The 21,703-nt window shown below is 39.2% G+C and overlaps 1 protein-coding gene across 3 annotated transcripts; it reads left to right on the forward strand.

The window, feature by feature from the left end:
• The first annotated feature begins 1,729 nt into the window (after nt 1–1,729).
• Nucleotides 1,730–19,429, forward strand: LOC148847006 (deoxyhypusine synthase-like). Of its 3 annotated transcripts, none has more exons than XM_088950718.1 (8): nt 1,730–2,169; nt 2,274–2,800; nt 2,967–3,134; nt 4,335–4,553; nt 7,065–7,151; nt 18,176–18,281; nt 18,361–18,596; nt 19,000–19,429. In XM_088950718.1, the coding sequence occupies exons 2-8, from the start codon at nt 2,603–2,605 to the stop codon at nt 19,087–19,089; spliced, it is 1,104 nt and encodes a 367-aa protein (XP_088806844.1). In that variant the 5' UTR covers nt 1,730–2,169; nt 2,274–2,602; the 3' UTR covers nt 19,090–19,429. The 3 variants fall into 3 exon arrangements, with proteins under 3 accessions (XP_088806844.1, XP_088806845.1, XP_088806846.1); XM_088950719.1 differs by having other exon boundaries at nt 1,814–2,169; nt 2,534–2,800; XM_088950720.1 differs by having other exon boundaries at nt 1,826–2,144; nt 2,534–2,800.
• The last annotated feature ends 2,274 nt before the right edge of the window (nt 19,430–21,703 follow it).

A 21,703-nucleotide genomic window follows, 5' to 3' on the forward strand; every position in this document is an offset into this window, starting at 1 on the left:
TTAGGTGCCGGGTTGACTGGTGGCAAGCTGGATTGATTGTTGAGTTTCGTAATTCTTTAGAGACCTACAAAGAATTAATGTCAGAGGACCTGGGGTGGCTAATTCAGCGAGGTCGCTTTGATGCTTAAGTCAATATTCTCGTAGTAGACTACGAGCTAAAAATCATAAAGTATGAGAGCTAGAATATGCTTACTTGCCCCCCATGTCATTGGGGTTACTGCCTTTATATAGGCATTGTTTGGCATGGGCTTCATGCACCGTATCCGAGATTTCCGCGAGGTCGTCTTAGTGGTTCGAGATTCCCGGAGGCAACTGCCATGCATGTTGACCACCCTCCGAAACGTTCGATTCGTGGGACAACTTCCAAGGATCGTGAGAGTGTTGGGATATGCGTGCCAAATTTGTTAGCGAGCACGTCTCGCAAGTCGCCACCTGGACCTCAGTCAGGCCGGCACGTCACTTCGGCCAGTGACAAGGTGCTGCAGGTCAGCCCTGGACGAGGTGCTTCTAGCCGACCTGAGTTGTGGTCGAGGTCGCTAGTTTGGCATAAAGGTTGGTCGCCAAGTCAGCGTGAGTGCCAGGTTGCCAAGTAGGCGCTTGTGCCAGGTCGCCAATTCAGAACACCATCATCTTGGCTAAGTTGTTGCTTAAGTGGTTTCGGGTGTCACCCAGTTGTTCCGAGATGCCACGTGTCACAATATCATTGGAGAGCCAAATCCGCCCTCATCAATAACCAATCAACCAGTATCGTAAATGTGCCAAGTGCCAAAGGGGGTGGTGATTGTTCAAATCTCTTTTAATATCATACATTCTGCTTTGATAGGCATGTTCATGGGCTGAGCTTGGTCTTGGCTTTTGCCAAAATTTAAATGGACTTGGCCTTGAGCCCAAGTCTGATAAAGTCAGGTCCGTGAACAAGTCTAGATACTACTATTAATTTATTAAAAAATAAAACATTTGAATATACTCTATTTTCTTTTTAGAAATTGAATTGAATATACCCTTTCTTCTTCAAATTGGCTTGGTATACAGTTGACCCCATTGGAATTAAACATAAATCTGTTCAAGGGATGGGCCCGGCCAGGCTTTGCCCTTCTATTAACATAAAATGATCAAGCCAGAGCTCAAGCCTATCTCTTATATAAAGCCCAAACCCAAGGGGGCTAGACCTGAGCTCACAGCCCGATTTGGACAAATATATTGTATTAGGCTGAACTTATTTGAAAAAGCCCGTTTGTCTAAAATTTTCCAAAGTTGAATAAACCAAAATTTTAAAAACAAATTAAAGACAAATCAAAACTGAAATAACCAAAATAAATTTTTTAATTCAATTTTCGATTACTTTGATTATCAAATTTTGATCATATATATTAGATGTTACATATTATATATTATATACCAAAATTTGGTTAATGGGATTTCTAACTCTAAAACCCAAAATCAATATTGAAATATTCAAAAACTGAATTAATCAAACCAAATTAACCAAAACTTGAAAAACCAAACAAAAAAATCAAAACCAAAAATTTTTGTTTAGTTTTTCATACTTACGCCTACCTGGCCTACTGGCCTAGCCGGTCGGATTGCCCGGCCCGTCAGTCCGTCACCTGGTTTCCCAAATGTATTTACGCCCTCCATCCCCCGTGAATTAGAAATCCCCGCCTCTACCCCTTACACCGGCCTGAACCATAAGATCGCATTAGAATTCTACCCCAAACTTTAAAAACCTGACGTGCGTCGTCGTGGAAGTGAGGTGAACCAACCATTACCAAACTGCTGTTAGCCTGTTAAGGATAAATGAGGTACGCGAAGATGGCGTATAGGCGTCTTTGTCACCGTTGGGTTGATTGGATTCCGATGGAGTACGAGAGATTCTGTTTCTACTTTTTTTTTTTTTTTCCCGTCTTTGCAAGTCTTCACAAACGAAATGAATATGAACAAGCAAGACCATAAAAAGCTAACCGTCTTGAAAATCCTCTCCGGCTGTCCGTTCACCGAAGACGCAGGAGAAATTCCATTCCAAAGAACTCGAGGACTCTGCACGCAAGGATGATCGCTCTAGTACCACGTCTTTAAGTCTCCCAACCTATCTCAAGAAGCGGCCATTAGAGTAGCAACTCTGCGCTCTCCTCCGGCAGGAGAAGGTATCAAAAACATTGTGCAGTGTAGGTGAGCTTTTTCTATTTCCTTTTTTTTTTTTTTAATTTCTAATATATATAGTTAGCTTTCGGATGCATTGTGCAAGACTCAAGACTGAACTTTATCGGATTCAGGGAGTAGAGTACTTGGGCGAGTTGGCCTGGGTTGAAGCCAAGGTCAATCTAGGCTCATTCCTAAATATGTAAATTTACGGCTCGAGCCTGGTCCAATCCAAGCCCGGCCCAGTCCATGATTACCTCATTGCCCCCCTACTTAATGCTCACCACCTCATCCCATTCAACAATCAACATTGCTTTCGCTTCCCGTCAATCCGAATTTCGGAACTAATAATCGACTTTTCCCGCGAATCTGAACTGAGTGCGGAGATCTGCAGTCTGCAGAGCGATTGAGTGAAGAGTTTGTGGCGCGTGACTGCGTCTTGGTGCTTAGTGTTGCGGAAACAATGGGAGAAGAATGGCTGATGGACTCCGTTCGCTCCATAGTCTTTAAAGAATCAGAAACCCTAGAAGGAACATGTCCACAGATTAGAGGTTACGATTTCAATCGAGGTTTGGACTATGCTGAGCTTCTCAAATCCATGGCGTCCACCGGGTTCCAGGCCTCCAATCTGGGAGACGCAATCGAAGTCGTCAATCAGATGGTGACTTTCAGCTTCATAAATTTGGAAATTGCATTTTTCTTCCCTCGCTTCTCCTTTCGTTTCATATTCGGTTTAAGTTTTACTTTACTAATTTTATACTCCCTTTCACCACCTGCCAATACATTCTGAAGTTTTATATTTCTGAATTGTTTAAGTTGTTTTGAAGCTAGATTGGAGGCTCGCTGACGAGGTTCTGAGTGAAGATTGTAGTGAGGAGGAAAAGGACCTTAACTATAGAGAGTCTGTGAGGTGCAAAGTGTTCCTAGGTTTCACTTCGAATCTCATTTCTTCAGGTGTTCGAGAAACGGTTCGGTATCTCGTCGAGCATCGCATGGTGAGAAATGAAGGGGTGTGCGTGTGTCGTTTCGCGTTTTAAGTTTCCTGTTTTCCTTTCTATTTGTTTTTATTAGATGAGAGAAAAGTCCTAGTGAGTTTCGAATATTGATACTCGAACTCCATTATTTCTCATTTGCATCATAATTTACCTGCTCCGTGTCTGCGTTTTTGTGTGTGTTCATGTTTTCTGAGAATAAGGATATATATTGAACTCTTCTAGTTCTATTTACAGTTCGTAACTAAATGCTAGTCATTACATGGTAACATAGAGTTTCTAACATGGAACAATGCCAACGTCGTTTAAAAGATCAATTTCAGCTTAAAATGTGGAACCTCGTCAATATTATGTAAGAGGATCAGTTCCCGGCTTAAGCTGGAAAATCTGGACGTAGATTAGAGGTAGTTTGTAGTCTAAAATGCGTACTCAGAAGCTGATGCATAGAAAAAAAAGCGAATACAGGAGTTTTACATTGCACTTGAATCACTTGATCTTATAGTGTTCAGTGAACAAGAATTATTAACCTGTTCTCTTGTTAGGTATCTTGAATATTTACTCGCCTTCTTGCTTTCACATTTTCTGAGTGTTGTTCACTCAATTTCCTGAAGCTACAACCATATTGTGTTTGTTGCTTGTTAAGAGCAACTACACTGATGAAGAGTTGAAGATTAATCTATAGCATAGTAAGTTATGGTACATGGATACTTGTATATGCTTAGTTTACTCATGTTACACATGATATGCATCCAATGATACTCTATACTGCATGAGCTTTTTTTTGATAAATGATATACTGCATGAGCATTTCTAGAGTACACTCTGTAGCATTCAACACTCCTGAAATATGCAAATGATATATCTGGACAATTCATAGTATAAAAATTTACATATATTAGAAGGTTAATTAACATGGAAATATATAAGCATTAGGAAGCAATACTTGGAAGAAATATTTAAGTATAAAAACATGGTATCAGCATATTAAATGGGGTTCTCAAACCAGCATCCATACCCTGGAATTCAAGAAATAAAGCATCATATGTCTTTAAATTCTAATATTACATGTCTGTATCCTTATTTGAGCATCTTGGACAGTGGAAAAAGGAAGTGATCATATTTATGTGGCAGTTATTCTTGTTGTATTTTTGCATTATAATTTTATCACTGACATTATGCTCTCTTTTGTTATAATGGTTGCAGGTAGATGTAGTTGTTACTACTGCTGGTGGTATAGAAGAGGACCTTATAAAATGTCTTGCACCCACCTATAAAGGTGATTTTTCTCTACCTGGAGCTTATTTGCGCTCAAAAGGTTTAAACCGCATTGGTAACTTGCTAGTTCCTAATGACAACTATTGCAAATTCGAGGATTGGATTATACCAATTTTTGATAAGATGTTGGAAGAGCAGTCCAAAGAGGTACTTATATACTTTTATAATAATTCCATGCATGTTATGCAATCTTTAGTCTATCATGGATATTCATCTTTCATTTTCTTTTCCCTTTTTTTATAAGGATTTCTTTCCTAGAGAATTAAATGTGATTTTCAATCACATTGGTAATGACTTCTATGCAACTTTCTTTTGGTCTAAGTAATATTATTTGCAAATACCTACTAATTCACATGAAACTCTTGTTAACCCACATTGCCTAACCCGAGAAGGGGGGTGGATTGGGTTCTACAAGTTTTTTCCTCTCTAGATCAATACCTTTTCAAAACTTTGAGTGCTAAACAAGATATACAGAGAGCAATATAATGTAAAGTGCTTGTGTGATGAAGAAATGCAGTGTAAATGAATAACAATAGAATCAAACAACAACTATAAGCGATCAGAAGGCACATAGAAGATTTATAGAGGTTTGGCCAGACCTAGGCCTACGTCCTCTCCCCAAGCACACCACTTGGGAGTTTCTAGTAAATCAGTTGGACTTCCTCAGTGCCAACAAAGCCATTGCAACCGGTTGGAATTCCTAGGTGCCAACAAGACCTTTGCAATAGTTGCACTTCACATGTGCCAACAAGACCTTCAACTGGATAAACTTGCGGGTGCTATCCCAACCACTATTGTGTTCAATCATAAAACACCTGATTGCAAATACAATACAAATATAAACAAAGAAAGCATGGTGTAAAGCCTTTACGAGGCCGATATATAAATACAACACAAACTATTCAAATGCAAGAGAAAAAGACAAATAATAATGGACCAGGGCCACTGCACTAGAAGAGATTAAATGACTCTTGGAGATAATCAATGAAGCACAAATAGCTTTTGCAAACTTTTTTCTAAGGATAAAGTCTCTTTTTTTAGCTTAGATTTCTTTATACAAGATTGCTTTCTTGCTATTTCTCTTTATGAACTTTTTACTCTTTAGCACAATACACTTCCATTTGATTTTCATCTCAAACTCATTTTATTAGCACAAATCATGCTTAAGGAGCATATGACCATTATAAATCCGTTGGAAAGAGATTTGTTCATTCTTAAAAATGTCCAGAGGTTACTTGCAACAAGATTGAAGTCTTGCCTAAAGGGGAAAGAGTCGTTAAGCCTTCAAATATTTAAAAAACGTATTTTCTTTTGTGAAGTAGTCAGCTGGCTTGAATTGGTAGTCAATTGCTTCAGCCTTGTCAAGAGTAAGTAGTTGACTGATAGTCTCAAGTAGTGGACTACTGTTCACATGAGAGAATCTTTACTCTTTAGTAGTTGACTACTACCTTTTGGTTGTTGACTACTTGATGCACACTGTTCTTGGTTGTTAAGGATAGTTGTATACCCCTTTTCACTAATCAACTACTAGCTAAAGCCAATGTGATATCAAGCTTAACTGTCACATGTAGTCGACTATTTCTCTATGGGTAGTCGATTTCTCTGTGATATTGGTCTTGGCTGTCACAGGTAGTCAACTATTGCTTTATGAGTAGGTGATTATAGGATATGACCAACCTTAGAAACTTCAAGTAGGCAACTCCAAACATTCAAGAGTCAACTCCTTAGGCCTCTAGACTTGGAATTTTCACACTTAAGTTCAATGTGAAGTCTTGGGAAAGCCTAGCCATTTAACCTTTGGTCTCTAAGGTCTTGGCTAAACTGAGATTAGTCAATTAAGCCTATTTTTATGCATCCTTGCAAATGATTACATCAAGTCTTGAAAGATAGATAAATGATAATAATTAAAGCTTTGGAACTTCGTGCTTTCTTCTTTTTTGAAGAGTAATTTTTTTCTTTGATAAATATTAGCATTCTTCACTAACATGGTCATACAACATCTACACCTTTAAATAATTACCGAAACCAACTCATACAAAGACTCCTACTGCTGCCCAACCAATAACAACCCTATCTTATCCAATATCCTTTTCCAACCAAACAAATCCAACCTAGTATAAGTATGTGCCTTTCAACAACTTGCTGCTATGATGGTATTCATCATTACTTATCAAGCTCAAGTTAACCAAGTGTAATTAGTTGATACATTATGCTACATTAAAAGTCTGCAATTCATGGCTATTTGTAAGAAGCAAAAAGCCCAAGGCAACAACAAAAGTGATTTTTTTTGTCTTTTCTTTTCATTTTCCTTCTTCCCCTAGGGTATCATGTAGTTTCATTGAAAATCCAAAAAAGAACTGCCTTAATAATGAGGCAGCCAATTCCCCCCTTTCTGATCTGTTAGTTTTTTTATTTTTTTTTGGAAAACGTAAGGTAATTTTATTAGAAAATTAGAGATACAAACAGAAACTTGCCAAGGACAAGGCAGGATTGGGGACACCCCCCATTACAAACACCAAATCTGATCTGTTAGTTTATTGATTTAATGACCCATGCTTTTTTTTAATGATAGGTAATCCGTGCTTTTGTTATTGTTGTTTAATTCTTTTTTAACATTGATTTTTATTGTTATGTTTTCCTTTATTGTTTTCTTAACAGAATGTGCTTTGGACACCATCAAAGGTGATTGCTCGTCTAGGGAAAGAAATCAATGACCAAAGTTCATATCTTTTTTGGGCATACAAGGTAGATTTCAACATGGAACTAGGCTTAAGTCCTAAATGTTTTAGATAAACACCTATATTGCTGCTAAGTCTATTATAGTTATTATTTCTATTACTTTGCCATTGGTAGCTATGGGTAGCCTCATTGATTCGTTTTCTTTTTGTTTTGATTTTGAATGTATTCAACATGACTTATTGATATGCTTAGTTGGTATGGGGTGGTGGGAGGAAGATGAAGACCATTTATTCAATGAAGAGACTTCTGGATTAGTAATCTGTATGCTGGTATATCTCGCTAAAAGTGTATTACACTTATTGTCCATGAATAATAACCTTTCATTTCCTTTTTCCTGTTTCTTTTTTATCAACAAATTGAGGAAAAATGACTATTTTTGCATATGGCTTTCAGCATGAAGTTTTCCACATGCTGATGACCATATGGGCAAGCATGTTAATCTATGTCAGGCCACTAGCTATACATGTCAAAAACCCTTGCAAAAATAAGTCAAGAGCTCTATCTTCCAAACTGTAAAGTATTGTTGTTACATTTATAGTAGGCAAGGTTCTTTCTAAGAAAACCCAAGTGATCAAACAACTTTGGAGAAGACAAGTGTAGAGACAAAGGTTCACAAAGATCTAGGAGTTGTCTCCACATCACCTCGTTCAGGAAAAGGTAAGGAAGACTCCTTTTTTCTCTTTGGGGTAGAGAAAGAGTTGAGTGAATCTCTCTTGGGCGTATTTTGTTGGAGCAAAAGTGTGCTTTTCTCTGAGTTTAATATGGGGAAGAGTTCTGAAGTAAATAACCAAAGGAGGTGGGGGCTGCTTTTAGCTTGACTAAGGGTATGGATCAGGTCCTAGTGCTGATCCCTGAGGATGGTGGGGGAAGAATAGTGAAGGGTTCATAGTCTTGCTTGGTCTTGATTCCTATCCCGAAGGAGAAGAGATTAGAGGATGGGGGAAGAACTAAAGGAAAAGACCAATTTGTTGGGAGATTGAAAGTTTATAATTGTAGAAGAATATACAGAAAAAGACCTTTGACAGAGACTGTAGTTGAAAGGAGTCAAGATGGTGATTCTTCTTTAGATGAGGAGGGAAGCCTATGTGAGAGGAGGATGAGGAAGAAGTTTGCATAGATGAGACTCGTCAGATTGACAAAGATGTTGATATAACTAAGGTTGTAGACACGGCTGTGGAGGTAAATAAAGCTCTGGGCTTGTTTGTTTTGGGAGGTGAGTCTTTTACTAGGAGGACGTTCAAAGAACTAGAGGAACACTACATGTTGCCTGTTAGGGAGAGTGATGGAGGTTTTCATGTGTATTCATCGCTATTCAATGAAGGCTACAATAATTGTGAAACCTGGTCCCCTCCAACAGAGGGTTGGATGAAGCTGAATTTCGGTGGGAGTTGTCTGGGTAACCCAGGCCTTTCAGGTATTGGGGGGGTGGGGGCATTAGAAATGAAAATGGCTCTATTATTGCTTTGTTCTCCAGTCCTGTGGAGGAGGGTGATGTAGCTAGGGCAGAGTTTGTAGCTGCAGTATATGGGGTTGAGAAGGCCAAAGAGCTGGGGATTAATAGACTGATCATTGAGGGAGACTCAAAAACTGTGATAAAATGGTTGCAAAAAGGGGAAGGAGTGACCTGGCAGTTGAAGAATGATTTCAGAAGGTTCAAATGGATGTCAAGATTTATGTCTATTCAGGTGGGTTGGGTTAGGAGATAGGCCAACAGCTTGGCTGATAGCTTAGCAAAGCAAGGGGTTCAAAGAACAGATATGTTTTGGGCACTTTTGTAATTCTGTCTTGGGTCAGCTTCTATGCTGATTTCTTTGTAACTTCTTGTTGTATATTAAAGCTTCTTAATTAATGAAAATTTTCAGAGTTATTGATAAAAAAAATGAAGGCTCCAATAATTTTGCTACAACTAGTCTGGAAGAGTATGTTAGTGACAAGACTGAAGCTTTGGCAGATACCCAGTTATTTGACAAATATACAGTGCTGGAGCTGGAAAGGATTAATGAGAACCCCTCTTTGCTCGTTGGAATTCTGGAATAATGTTTTAGCACATAAAAGATTTAAAAAAACAGAGAAACAATGAAACAATGAGATGTTCTGGTTTCAAAAGGCTTTGCTAGACTAAAAAGGGGCCTCTTTGGGACATAGTTTTCAAGGTGCCAAGGCGAGGCTGGGCGTTAGGTGGGTGCCTAAGCGTCGCCTAGGCGATGGAATTTTTTATATAGAAAACATAGATCCTAGGGTAGTTCCCTAGGTACCATAGCCATATTTCCTTAATAATTATTCATAATTTTCATAAGAAAAGTACAGAGTTCATGTTTAAGTATAGAAAATCAGCATATTCATGAACAGAAAAAAGAAGAAGGAAAAGAAAATTAGGGGCTGAACCCTTATTTTTATTATAGGAAAAGAAGAAAAGAAAAATTTTAAGAAAATAATAGTAGTAGTAGAAAATGTGTTGATTAGACAAAATTCTAATTAAAGTTTTTGAGGGTTTAATACAGCATTTAGCAATATTTGTATGGGTTAAATCCTAACAAATAAGAAATTAATATATAAACACACAAAATGAATATTTTAGTTTAATAGTGCCTTTTTTATAATTATAATGTAAAAAAAATAAAGAATAAAAAAGTATTTTACAATACATAGTACAAAACTGCTTGGCGATTAGGCAGGGTGAGCCTCAAAGGGCGCCTTGTTGCCTAGGCGTCGCCTTGACAACTATGCTTTGGGATTAAACCAAGCAAGAAGATTTTGAAGACCAAGAAAACCGCTAGACAGTGATTTAGAGGCTGTAGTGCTTGTGGGTGGTTTTGGTGCTGGTTTTTGAGGGAGGTTGTTGCATGGTTCAAAGTATCGACACGGGCCAATACTCTAGTAGGGCGTATCGGCCTGTATCGGTACTTTTTTAGGTTTTACTTATTTTTTTTCAAAACCGGTTCGGAGGGGTTGGTTTAAGGCCCAGGCATTTTGGCGTTTTGGGGTTTGGTGTCTGTTTTATTTATTTATTTATTTTTTTTGATAAATGGTTTTGGTGTTGTTTGAGTCATGATTAGTTTTATCTCTTGTTTTGAGAGCTGGAGTCGTATTTTTTCTTCTTTATTGGGTGACTTCAGGTCACTCCCCTTTTGTACTCTTTTTTTTCCATTTTAATAAATTTTATTTCTATTACCCAAAAAAAAATTTGATAAAAATTGCAGTACATGTGTTTGCCAAGCAACCTTTATTGTACAATAGGCTGGCAAAGCCACCTTACCCTCTTTGCCAACCTCCCCCCCCCCCCCCCTTTCTCTCTCTCTCTCTCCAACTTGTGTCAGTTTATTATCTTATTCTGGCCCTCCCTCCATCCTTGTGTGTGTGTGTGTGTGTGTGAGAGAGAGAGAGAGAGAGAGAGAGAGAGAGAGAGAGAGAGATCCCAAGGAATCACTCTAAGGGTCCTAGAATCACTCCATATAGCAAACTTGCAAGTGAGCTCTAAAGAAATCTTTATTACCTTCAAAAGGAAGAGAATATATCTATTTATAAAGGGGCTTGTATGGTTTGGAATATTGTTCATCATAAGTACAAAAATGTCACCCCTTGTCTTGGGCATCAAGAAACACAATAACTTTTTATCCACTAATGCAAATAAACTGAAAACTGATAGAGAAGCCCTACTAAACTAGAGGAAGATGTTATAGCCCAGGCCCACATGGGACTGGGCAAAATGACAAAAATACCCATACTCTCCAAATTCAGAAATACATTAAATTTCAAAAAATTCCAAATTCGATTCTTCAGCTCCTGTATTATTAGGTCAAATAGTTGATTAGCAACTAGTCAACTTAGTCAATCACAAGGCTATTTTAAAGCTTCATCTGATGGGACTGGTCCTTACTCCTTTGAGGCTTGCTTATCTCCTATCTGAAATTCATGAGCTGTCTTGTCCTCTTCATTGTAACTACAGATGGATTCCTGGGGTTTTAAATCAAACTTCTATTTTTTTTTGTGGCTAGATATGGTGTGAGCAGGGATTGTTTGTGCAGTGCTAACTTTTTGATAGAAAACTTATTTTTGTCTTTTTGCTATCTATTGGTTTGTACATCTCCTCATTTGCACCCTCTCCCCTGTTTTCTTTTAATGAAAGTTACCTTAGGTACTTTTTTTTTGACAATACAATGATTAAATGGAAAGAATTGAATGTTCAAAGGAAAATTCCCCACCATAAATCCTCCCAAAATTTAATGGCATTTTTATTCAGCAAAACAAACAAAAATTTTCTTAGAAATCTTGAAACAGAAAGGACATTTGGATGCCACCTTTTCCAAATTCCAGGAGAGAATAAGAAGACGGGGGCTATTAAAATGGCCAACGACAAACTCATGTAGATAAAAGACTAGTACATGATTGAACCTTCAGTCTAGACATCCCTAATATATCCTCTAGCCAAGGAACCCACAAAGCATGTTGCCTGATCTTGGGACCAACCTGAATGAGCTGTTTATCCTAAGAACTGTAGTTTAGCAGTTGATGTATATTGGATGTTAAGAATCTTATTCCACTATTCTGTATGTAGTTATATAATGTAGGTTTTCAAGACTGCTATTCAGTCTTGATCACTAAGAGATTTTAGGTTCGATGAGAAGAGAAAGTGAAGAAGATGTAGAAGAAAGACTGATGGAAGAGCAATAGAACACTAAGAACAGAATGCCAATCATTCTGCTGCCGCCACTTTAAGTTAATATATATAGGTTATGCTAGTTACATGAAAGGACATATCTGCCCTTGGTGTTTACATCATAACCGTGACTAGATAACAACCAATATAAAACTGAAACTAGAAATAACAAAACAACAAAATAACCACAGCTGTGACTAGATACATTCTACCCTACGGACAGAGTGGTACCACAGATGTGGGGCCCACATCAATGTTCTCTACACTCCCCCTCAAGTTGGGAGTATATGTTCATCATTCCCAACTTGGATAGATCCACCTCTAGCTTCTTTCTTGATACGGCTTTAGTAAGAATGTCGGCTAGTTGCATACTGGATGTGATGTAAGGGAGGCATACTTCTTGAGATGAGACCCTCTCTCGCACAAAATGGCGGTCAACTTCAATGTGTTTGGTTCTGTCATGCTGTACTGGATTATGTGCTATATTAATGGCGGCTTGATTATCACAGTACAACATTAGGGGTTTCTCATACTCAATACCCAACTCCTCAAGTAGAGATCTTAGCCATAGGATTTCAGCCACTCCATTGGCCATGGACCTGTATTCTGCTTCAGCACTTGACCGGGAGACCACACTTTGTTTCTTACTTCTCCAGGAGACAAGGTTTCCTCCCACAAGGGCACAATATCCCGAGGTAGACCTTCTGTCATCAACACTCCCAGCCCAATCTGCATCAGTATAAACCTCCACCTTCATGTGATTGTTGTTCTTGAAAAGTATACCCCTACCTGGGCATCTCTTCAAGTAGGCTAAGATTCTTTCGGCCGCAAGAAGATGTGTGGTTCTAGGAGAATGCATGTACTGGCTGACAACACTAACATCATAAGTAATATCTGGCCGAGTGAGGCAGAGATATAGGAGCTTTCCTACCAGTTGCTGGAACATAACTTTGTCTTCAAGAAGCTCCCCACTCTCGGCACTAATCCTGTGATTCTGTTCAATTGGTGTATCTGCATGTTTGACACCCAACTTTCCAGTTTCTGCCAACAGGTCTAGGACATATTTCCTCTGAGATATAAAGATCCCCTGTTTGGATCTAGCAACCTCAATACCCAAAAAATACTGGAGTACACCAAGGTCCTTCACCTCAAATTCTTGGTGAAGAAGCTGTTTAAGAGACTCAATCTCATGGTTATCATTCCCTGTGACCATAATATCATCAACATATACTACCAACAGTGTCAAAGAGGACTCCACCCTCTTGATGAATAGGGTATGATCTGACTGGGTCTGTACATATCCAAACTTCACAAGTGCTAGTTTGAATCTATCGAACCAAGCCCTAGGTGACTGTTTCAAACCATACAAAGCCTTGTTGAGCCGACAGACCTTCTTACCTACTTCTGCATCATAGAAGCCAGGAGGCAAACACATGTAAACTTCTTCCTGCAGATCTCCATTCAGAAAGGCATTTTTCACGTCCATTTGGTATAAAGGCCAAGTGTGACTTGCTGCAAGGGACAAGAGAACTCGAATAGTAGTCATCTTGGCTATCGGTGCAAATGTCTCCAAGTAATCTATGCCATAAGTCTGTGTAAACCCTCTTGCAACTAACCGAGCTTTATACCTCTCAATAGATCCATCTGCATTATGCTTCACCGTAAATACCCATCTGCACCCAACTGGTTTCTTTCCTTTTGGCAAATCAACTACCTCCCAGGTGTTGTTCTTCAACAGAGCATCCATCTCAACTTGCATTGCATCTTTCCATTCAGGGACGGATAGGGCTTCTTGCACTGTTCTTGGAATAGGGACATTGGAAATGGAGCTAAGGTAGGACCTGTAGGTAGGAGATAGGCGATCATAGGATTAAAAATGGGAAATACAGTGGGCTGTGGATGTGGTACAATGTCGTTTCCCTTTACGGACTGCAATTGGAAGGTCAAGATCATCTGTAGGGGAAGTCTCTGTGGGCTCTGGGACTGAAGTATCTGGACCTGGAGCTGCAGATGAGATTGGAGCTGGTTTGGACTGCTGATGATCAGGATCAACCTGCTTGCACCGCCTGTGATAAACCCTCAACTCCTGATCCCTCTGACCACCCTCACCATTGTAGCTTTCCCTCAACTCATGATCCCCTCGACCACCCTCACCATTGCAGTTCTCATCACCCAATGGAATAGGTAAAGGAACTGCCCCACTCTCACTACTCTCCCCCTGAAGACAAGAACTCAAACCCCCACTCTCACTACTATCCCCCTAAGGGGCAACCCGAGGATAATAGGGTGTCCCCTCAAAGAAAGTTACATCCATGGAGACAAACTTCCTCCTAGAGACAGGATCATAACAGCAATAACCCTTTTGAGTTTGTGCATAACCAAGGAAGATGCATTTGGAGGCTTTGGGTTCGAACTTGGAGGGATGGGGTCCGAGAAGCTGAACAAAGCAAGTGCAACTGAATGTCTTAAGGGGAATAGAAAACAAGTCCTCATGTGGGTGTAGAAGCAAAAAAGGAGATCGCATATCAAGGACCCTGGAAGGGACCCGATTAATAAGGTATACCGCCGTGAGGATAGCGTCCCCCCAGAAGCGAATAGGGACATTAGAAGTAAACATGAGGCTTCTAGCCACTTCCAAAATGTGCCTATTCTTCCTCTCGGCAACTCCATTCTACTGAGGTGTATGAGGGCAAGAGCTCTGGTGGATAACCCCATGATGAAGAAGATAAGATGTCAATGATTTGGCAAAGTATTCCTTTGCGTTATCAGATCGGAGAACTTTGATCTTGGCATCAAATTGGGTTAGGATCATTTGGTGAAAATTTTGGGTCAGGGAAGGTACCTCATCTCGTGAACGCATGAGATAAACCCAAGAAAAGCGGGTATGGTCATCAACAAATAACAAAAAATATCTGTACCCACCCATGGAAGGGATATGATAAGGCCCCCAAACGTCAGTATGCACAATATCAAAAGAATTATCACTCCTTTTATTACTCAATAAATAAGGCTTTCTACAATGCTTAGCAAACTCACAACTTTCACACTGTAGCTGAGACAACTCAATAGACTCAAATAAAGTAGGAAACAAACTCTGTAAAGATCGAAAAGACAAATGACCTAATCGGTTATGCCAAAGCATAACCGGACTCACACTCTTAGAAACAAAGGACAACTTCTCTACTGACTCTCCCTGGCGAAACCGCTCCCCGAGCAGATAGATCCCATTCGTCTCACGACCAGTCCCAATCACCTTCTGCGTCTCCAAGTCCTGAAAAACACATCGGTCAGGGAAGAAGGTTACTGAGCAGTTCATATGCTTGGTAATACTACTGACTGAAAGAAGGTTAGTATCAAGCTTAGGAACATGCAAAACAGATGATAGGGAGATAGTATCTGAAAGCTTGATGTCACCCTTCCCAGAAATAGGAACCAAGGAGCCATCAGCAATAGATACCTTATCCCTACCAGAAGACAAATGGTAAGTAGTAAACAGTGAAGGCAAGCTAGTCATGTGATCAAATGCACCTGAGTCTATTACCTAACAAGGTTCAGTAGTACCTGGAGCTGAGGCATGATAGGCTGAAGCTCGAGTACCTGAATGGGCGAAGGCAGATGTGACAGGGGCTGATGGCGGCTGAGCTGAATTTCCAACCTCCTTTTCTAGTTGTATTAGGGCAGCCCGAACTGCAGCTAAGGTCTCCAAAGATGTTCCTTTTGTGCCAGATGAGGATGCTGAATCATTGTTCATGGCTACATGAGCAGTGCCCTTCTTGTTTCTTAACTTCGCAGGAACCAAGTGGGGATGCAGTTTCCAACAAGTCTCTTTTGTATGTTTGGGTTTCTTACAATGTTCACATACTACATCCTTCTTGTCTTCCTTCCTCCTGTCCTTCTCTGAATCACCCCCTGATTTGGGTGTAGCCGCTACAAAGGCTGATACGGGTTGCATCATAGCCTTCCTTCTGGTTTCTTCACTATGTACAAATGAGTAAGCCTGAGAGAGAGTCACATTGTCTCTAGTCAAAATCTGCTGCCTCACAATATCATATTCTGAGTTCAGTCCCGCCAGGAACTCAAACACTCTGTTTGTCTCTATGTGCTTTCTATGGGTCTGAGCATCTTTGGGACTCTCCCACTCAAGAGTCTCTAAGTGATCAATCTCATGCCACAGGGACTTCAAGGTAGAGAAGTAGACCGATACCGGTTTCTCTCCTTGTTTAAGGGTGTTCACTTCACATTTCAATTCATATGCTCTGGCAACATTAAGGGGTTGGGAGTAAGTTTCTTTCATAACATCCCATATCTCCTTAGCTGTTTTTGCCCACAAATAATTCCGGCTAATATGAGGCTGCATAGAATTACACAGCCATGTCATAACCAAGTAGTTTTCTTGCATCCACTTGGTATATGTCGGGTCTCCCTTGGAAGGTTCTTTCATATCTCCCAGGAGGTACCCTAATTTACCTCTTCCACCAATAGCCATCATGGCTGATTGGGCTCATTCCAAATAGTTTGATCCATCAAACTTTACGGTCGTAATCTGACCACCCATCTCAGAAATACCACCATAACTGATGTTCCCAAGACTGTCTTTTGCCTGAATTTTAGACTCCATTTCTGTCAAGTCTCAAAACAGTACTTGAATCACCAATCACAATCAAAACAGTATAGGCCTGATCTGTATTCTCAGTGTATGTGCACAAAACCGAAGTAATTCTGATCTGAAACCAACTAGCCAACACAGCAGTAGCTATCCGTAGATCTCTAACCCCCTTAGAACTCTGAGAACAGCTTTAAAACAAAACTGATATGCTAGGGAAAGTTAAGGTTTTAATCAGTCCTGAAAGGAAGCAATTCAGTCGCACAGTCCAAACTATATAGATGAGCTTGCAGTAGGGTTAATAAGAAACCCTAGAATCTGATCGGATCTACCAATCAACTTAAGAGTAGCTCTAGGTAGATCATAGAGTTCAGTCAACCACTAGAGCTTGCCGCAGATCACTTTCAAACCCTAGAGTAGAAAGGAACACAATTCGGTCCAGGGTTTGATGTAAAACCCTAGGAAATCGAAGAGAGAAAGAGCTAGAATGGTTCGGCCTTCCCCTCCAGATAGGTCCAACCTATCTTCTCTGAAAAAACTTCTATTAAAAAGTAACAACTTACAAGGAAAAAATAGTTCGCTACCTTCTAGGGTTACCTGAACCCTAGTCTTCTCTGATCCTTCCTGACCACCAACACTCTGCAACCCTAGCAAGTTTCCAACAGCTGCTAGTACCTCTGGCGATCTCCAAGAATCAGTCTGCGAACTCCTCCTTTTCAGCTTTCAGTCCTAGGAGATTCTCATGTGGTCGGCTGGTATTAGACTCACATGAAAAACCCTAACTTGGCTCTGATACCATGTAGGTTTTCAAGACTGCTATTCAGTCTTGATCACTAAGAGATTTAAGGTTCGATGAGAAGAGAAAGTGAAGAAGATGTAGAAGAAAGAGTGATGGAAGAGCAATAGAACACAGATTTTGAGGAGAAGAACAGAATGTCAATCATTCTGCTGCCGCCACTTTAAGTTAATATATATAGGTTATGCTAGTTACATGAAAGGACATATCTGCCCTTGGTGTTTACATCATAACTGTGACTAGATAACAACCAATATAAAACTGAAACTAGAAATAACAAAACAACAAAATAACCACAGCTGTGACTAGATACATTCTACCCTACGGACAGAGTGGTACCACAGCTGTGGGGCCCACATCAATGTTCTCTACATATAATATAATTCAAATGCCTGGATAAGAGAGAGAAGAATTTTAGCAAGGAAATGGAACAAATGCCAGCCAAAAAATGAGGGATGCTTGGCTTGTTTGTGATTAGCTCATTCTTTACTTAATTTGATCAAAGTTTATAGTTACCACTAAAAAATGTCTGGATGGTACCATCAGTTTTTTGACTGGGACAGACAAACCATACTGTTAAACATGAAAATATTAATAGTGAAACCACTGGATGACAGACAATAGGGGGTTATGCTTGTCACAGCCAGTGGCTCTTTGTTTGGAAATTGTAGAAATGTGACCACGAAGGAATCTTCTATTGAACAACTTGAACAATTCATGTTTGTGGTTCTTGACCTTGCATTGTTTGAATGCAGCCAACTTGTGACAAAAATGGTGTGCCAATTTGGGAGCCCTTTAAAGCCTTCAATAAGCCAGCATAGTTAGCCATATTTTCTGTGATAAAATAGCTGCTAACAAGATCCATGCCATGTCTTACCAATCAAAAAATAAGAAGACCCATGTCATGTCATTCTTGTTTAATTTCATTTTTTGTGTTTCGCATCATAGCATTAATCGTCCTTGATGTTTTCCAGAACAACATTCCAGTCTTTTGCCCGGGTTTAACAGATGGCTCACTAGGTGACATGCTATACTTCCATTCCTTCAGAAAACCTGGTTTAGTTATTGACATCGTGCAAGGTAAGTTGTCTTTTCAGTTTTTCCATGACTCGATCCAAGTGTTTGGTAGTGTGGGAATAAATCTGATACTGGTGAACAGATATTAGAGCCATGAATGGGGAAGCCGTTCATGCAAGTCCTAGGAAGACAGGCATGATAATTCTTGGCGGAGGCATGCCCAAGCATCACATTTGCAATGCCAATATGATGCGTAATGGTGCAGATTATGCTGTTTTCATCAACACAGCACAAGAGTTTGATGGGAGTGATTCTGGAGCACGTCCTGATGAGGCTGTCTCGTGGGGAAAGATACGAGGTTCTGCCAAGACTATCAAAGTATAACTTACTTTATTCCCATCTCTTTTTTTGTATGTGCTCTTTATATTATGGAACCAGTAGAAACCAGCAAAGGGTTGTTCTAGGAAGAATTCAGTCATTGACCAACAGAAATCTCATTACAACTTTTCCTTTTCCTTCTCTCTTGTGCCTGTTTGCATGCCTGTGTGGTGTTAAAATTCCAAACCGAATTATTCAAATAGCTGAATGCCACAGCCCACAGTTACTGACCCTTTTGGCATTTATGAAGTTGTTCCTGCTTATAGCTTATGAAAGCATACTCTAGATGGAAAAATTCCAAGGAAGTGCATATTTTATTTTTCTTCTTTATTTTTCTTTATTTTTTTTTGCCAAAGTGTTCTAATTCTCTTCATTCTCTCTTTTTGGCTTATGGTGTTACCAGGTACATTGTGATGCAACCATTGCTTTCCCTCTACTGGTTGCAGAAACGTTTGCCAAGAATGCTAATAAATATACAAAGATTGCTGCTTAATGTAATGTGGTTTACGTTATATTTATTTTACAGTAGCCAAGATCCAAAACCCTGTTAGTAATAAAATAATCTTAATTTAGCTTTAGGATGATCTCAAATCTGTTCTGATCATTGAAAACATTTAGGCATGTTTAGTAGGAATTTCAGTCCCAGTGATTTGCACGATGCATGTGGCATATGGTACATGGATGAATGAATTACTTTGATTACTACACTAAATAGAGAGTCATGAGTCATGACATTATGACAAGGTTGGGATTGTTCACATGCGTTGGAGACTTCAATTTGCGTTTAGCAGGTGCCAGATGGGAATATTAATATCATCAAACTTGCTTATCAACTGCTTCAAGTTTGTCAAATCTTATATTTATTTTTCATGATGTGGAAGCTGCGGGTTGAAGTGATATCTACATCTTGAGGCTGTATTAGTTCAAAATGTGTTGCGTATAAGGAATATAAATTGGATTTTTTTTTTCTTCAGTTTTTGGATGAGAACTTTATGAGTTGTTTCTTGCACACAAGTATGCGTGTTTCCACATACCAAGTTACCGACCGTTGAGACGATCACACATCAGATGTGGTCCGTAGGGAGGCTCAACTTTTAACTAGAGATAGAGTTTATCTTTAGGATATGAGTGTCCTTAAAGCATTCAACTGATTGAAGCGTATTTCAGGTTGATAGTCAGCCAGATAAAAGAACTCAAGCCTAGGGTGTTTAAGACTTCAGGCTTGATTGTTTCATTAGAAATTACAGTGTGCAAATTGGATGCAATGACATGACGATTTCATCATGGAAATCGCTCCACCTTTGGTTTTCTTTTTCTTTTTTTTTTTTTGCCTTTGGGTTTAATTGTTCAAAAGAGCAACGAGAAATTGGATTTGATTGATTCCATGTGGATTAATCCTATAGGACCTATACCATTATGCTAAGAAGGGACATTGGGAAATTAAATATGGATGTTTACGTCATGTTGTTTGTTGTACCAAAGTCAAATTTAGTTATTATTATCATCATCTTTAGTTTAATTTATTAATGAAATATAGTTTCGAAATTGGACCTGGATTCATTGAATGGATAAATTTTGATTCGAGTTGGATGAAATCTTGCATGTCATTTGCATTACTGCAAATCCTCGAGACAAACCACCTTTATTTGCACTAGTGCAAATTTATGAGAGTATAAATGCAAAAATGTAAATTTTGATTCACATTTTCTTTGGATTTGATTACAAGCCAGGAAAACCGGTTTTTGGTCTATTCCTGTTTGGCTCGCAGAAGATCTAATTGCCAAAAGACGGTGTGTCGAAAAAATGCAAGAAACCCATTTCGGGCTGATTTCGGGAAGCTTCAAAGCTTTTCGCCTCTTTCGCGTTTTAATCTTGCATGGAAAGACGTGGGCAGATGCATGGAAAGATACACGCCTGCGCTGCCTAGATCTTATGTCAAAAGCTCAATGCATCTTCAAGAAGATCTTCTAAAAAAGACGTGCCAAACGGGCCCTTCATCTACAATGAAAAAATAAAACAAGGTACCTGAAGTAAAAGTAAACCAGAATTGAATCCCATACTTTGGCACAATGTAGATGATATTGCACCAAAAACAAATAAAGCCTCAGAGCAGTTGAAAGCATAACGCAATGGCCTTGTAGATGGTATTTGGTTCATTTTCATCTAACCACTTGATTTTTATATAAATATCTAAAATTTTAAAACTTAAATCTTGGATCTCTAAATTTATAAACACTGAAACTTAAGCCCTAAACCCTAAATTTTTAAATCTTTAAACCTTAATATTAAACCCCAAATTTTAACTAAAAAGGCATTTGATTTGTCACAATTCCTCAAATCAAGTAGGAGTCAATAATCCATACTATTATAAAGTGGATATTTGTCTTGGTTTTGGTGCAGGTTATAAAAGTTAAATTTGATTGTATAACCTCAATTTATATTTTTACTTTTTATTTGCACAGTACACAACTTGTACCCTCTCACTAATTCCTTGGGCTCATTTTTGGAAGGAGTGCAAATACATATAAAATAATACAAAATACAAGGTTTTGTACTCTACATATTTGTATTTGTATTCCTTCCAAACTGAGCCTTATAAAGTGGGTATTTTCCTTGAATTCATGGAGGTCATCTATTAGTATAAACAAAACTAGCTATATCTGATGCCTTCTCTTTTCTCCCCTTCCACAACGAGCTCACTTTTGTGTCCCATAGGTGCTCCATGTGCACATCTCAATGTGCATTGATACAATTTTCTGTACTTATCATTGGGAGATGTTCCCAATACATAGTTGGGATGTGCTGTGGGGCACTCATGGGAATGCTGTATAGGGCCCAATGTGATCTCTTCTACAATCTGCATTTCTAGAGTGTCTCCATTTTTTCTTTCCCAACTCTCTCAACTTGTCACCTCACCATGGCCCTCCCTCATTTTCTCTCTCCCTTTCCATCACGTTCTAGTTTGTTTCACTACCTCTTCTATCATTCCTCCTATGATGATTTTGTTTTCCAATGCCAAAATTTCAATGGCATGGCTTGAAGCTCGAGCCTAACACAATGTAAAGTCAGGCCTAAAGCCTAGCCCGTGAACATGTCCATTTCCAATT

The sequence above is a fragment of the Nelumbo lutea genome, chromosome 6 (genome assembly GCF_056320005.1).
Source record: "Nelumbo lutea isolate HS-2025 chromosome 6, American lotus-T2T, whole genome shotgun sequence".
In the NCBI taxonomy this organism is placed as follows: domain Eukaryota; kingdom Viridiplantae; phylum Streptophyta; class Magnoliopsida; order Proteales; family Nelumbonaceae; genus Nelumbo; species Nelumbo lutea.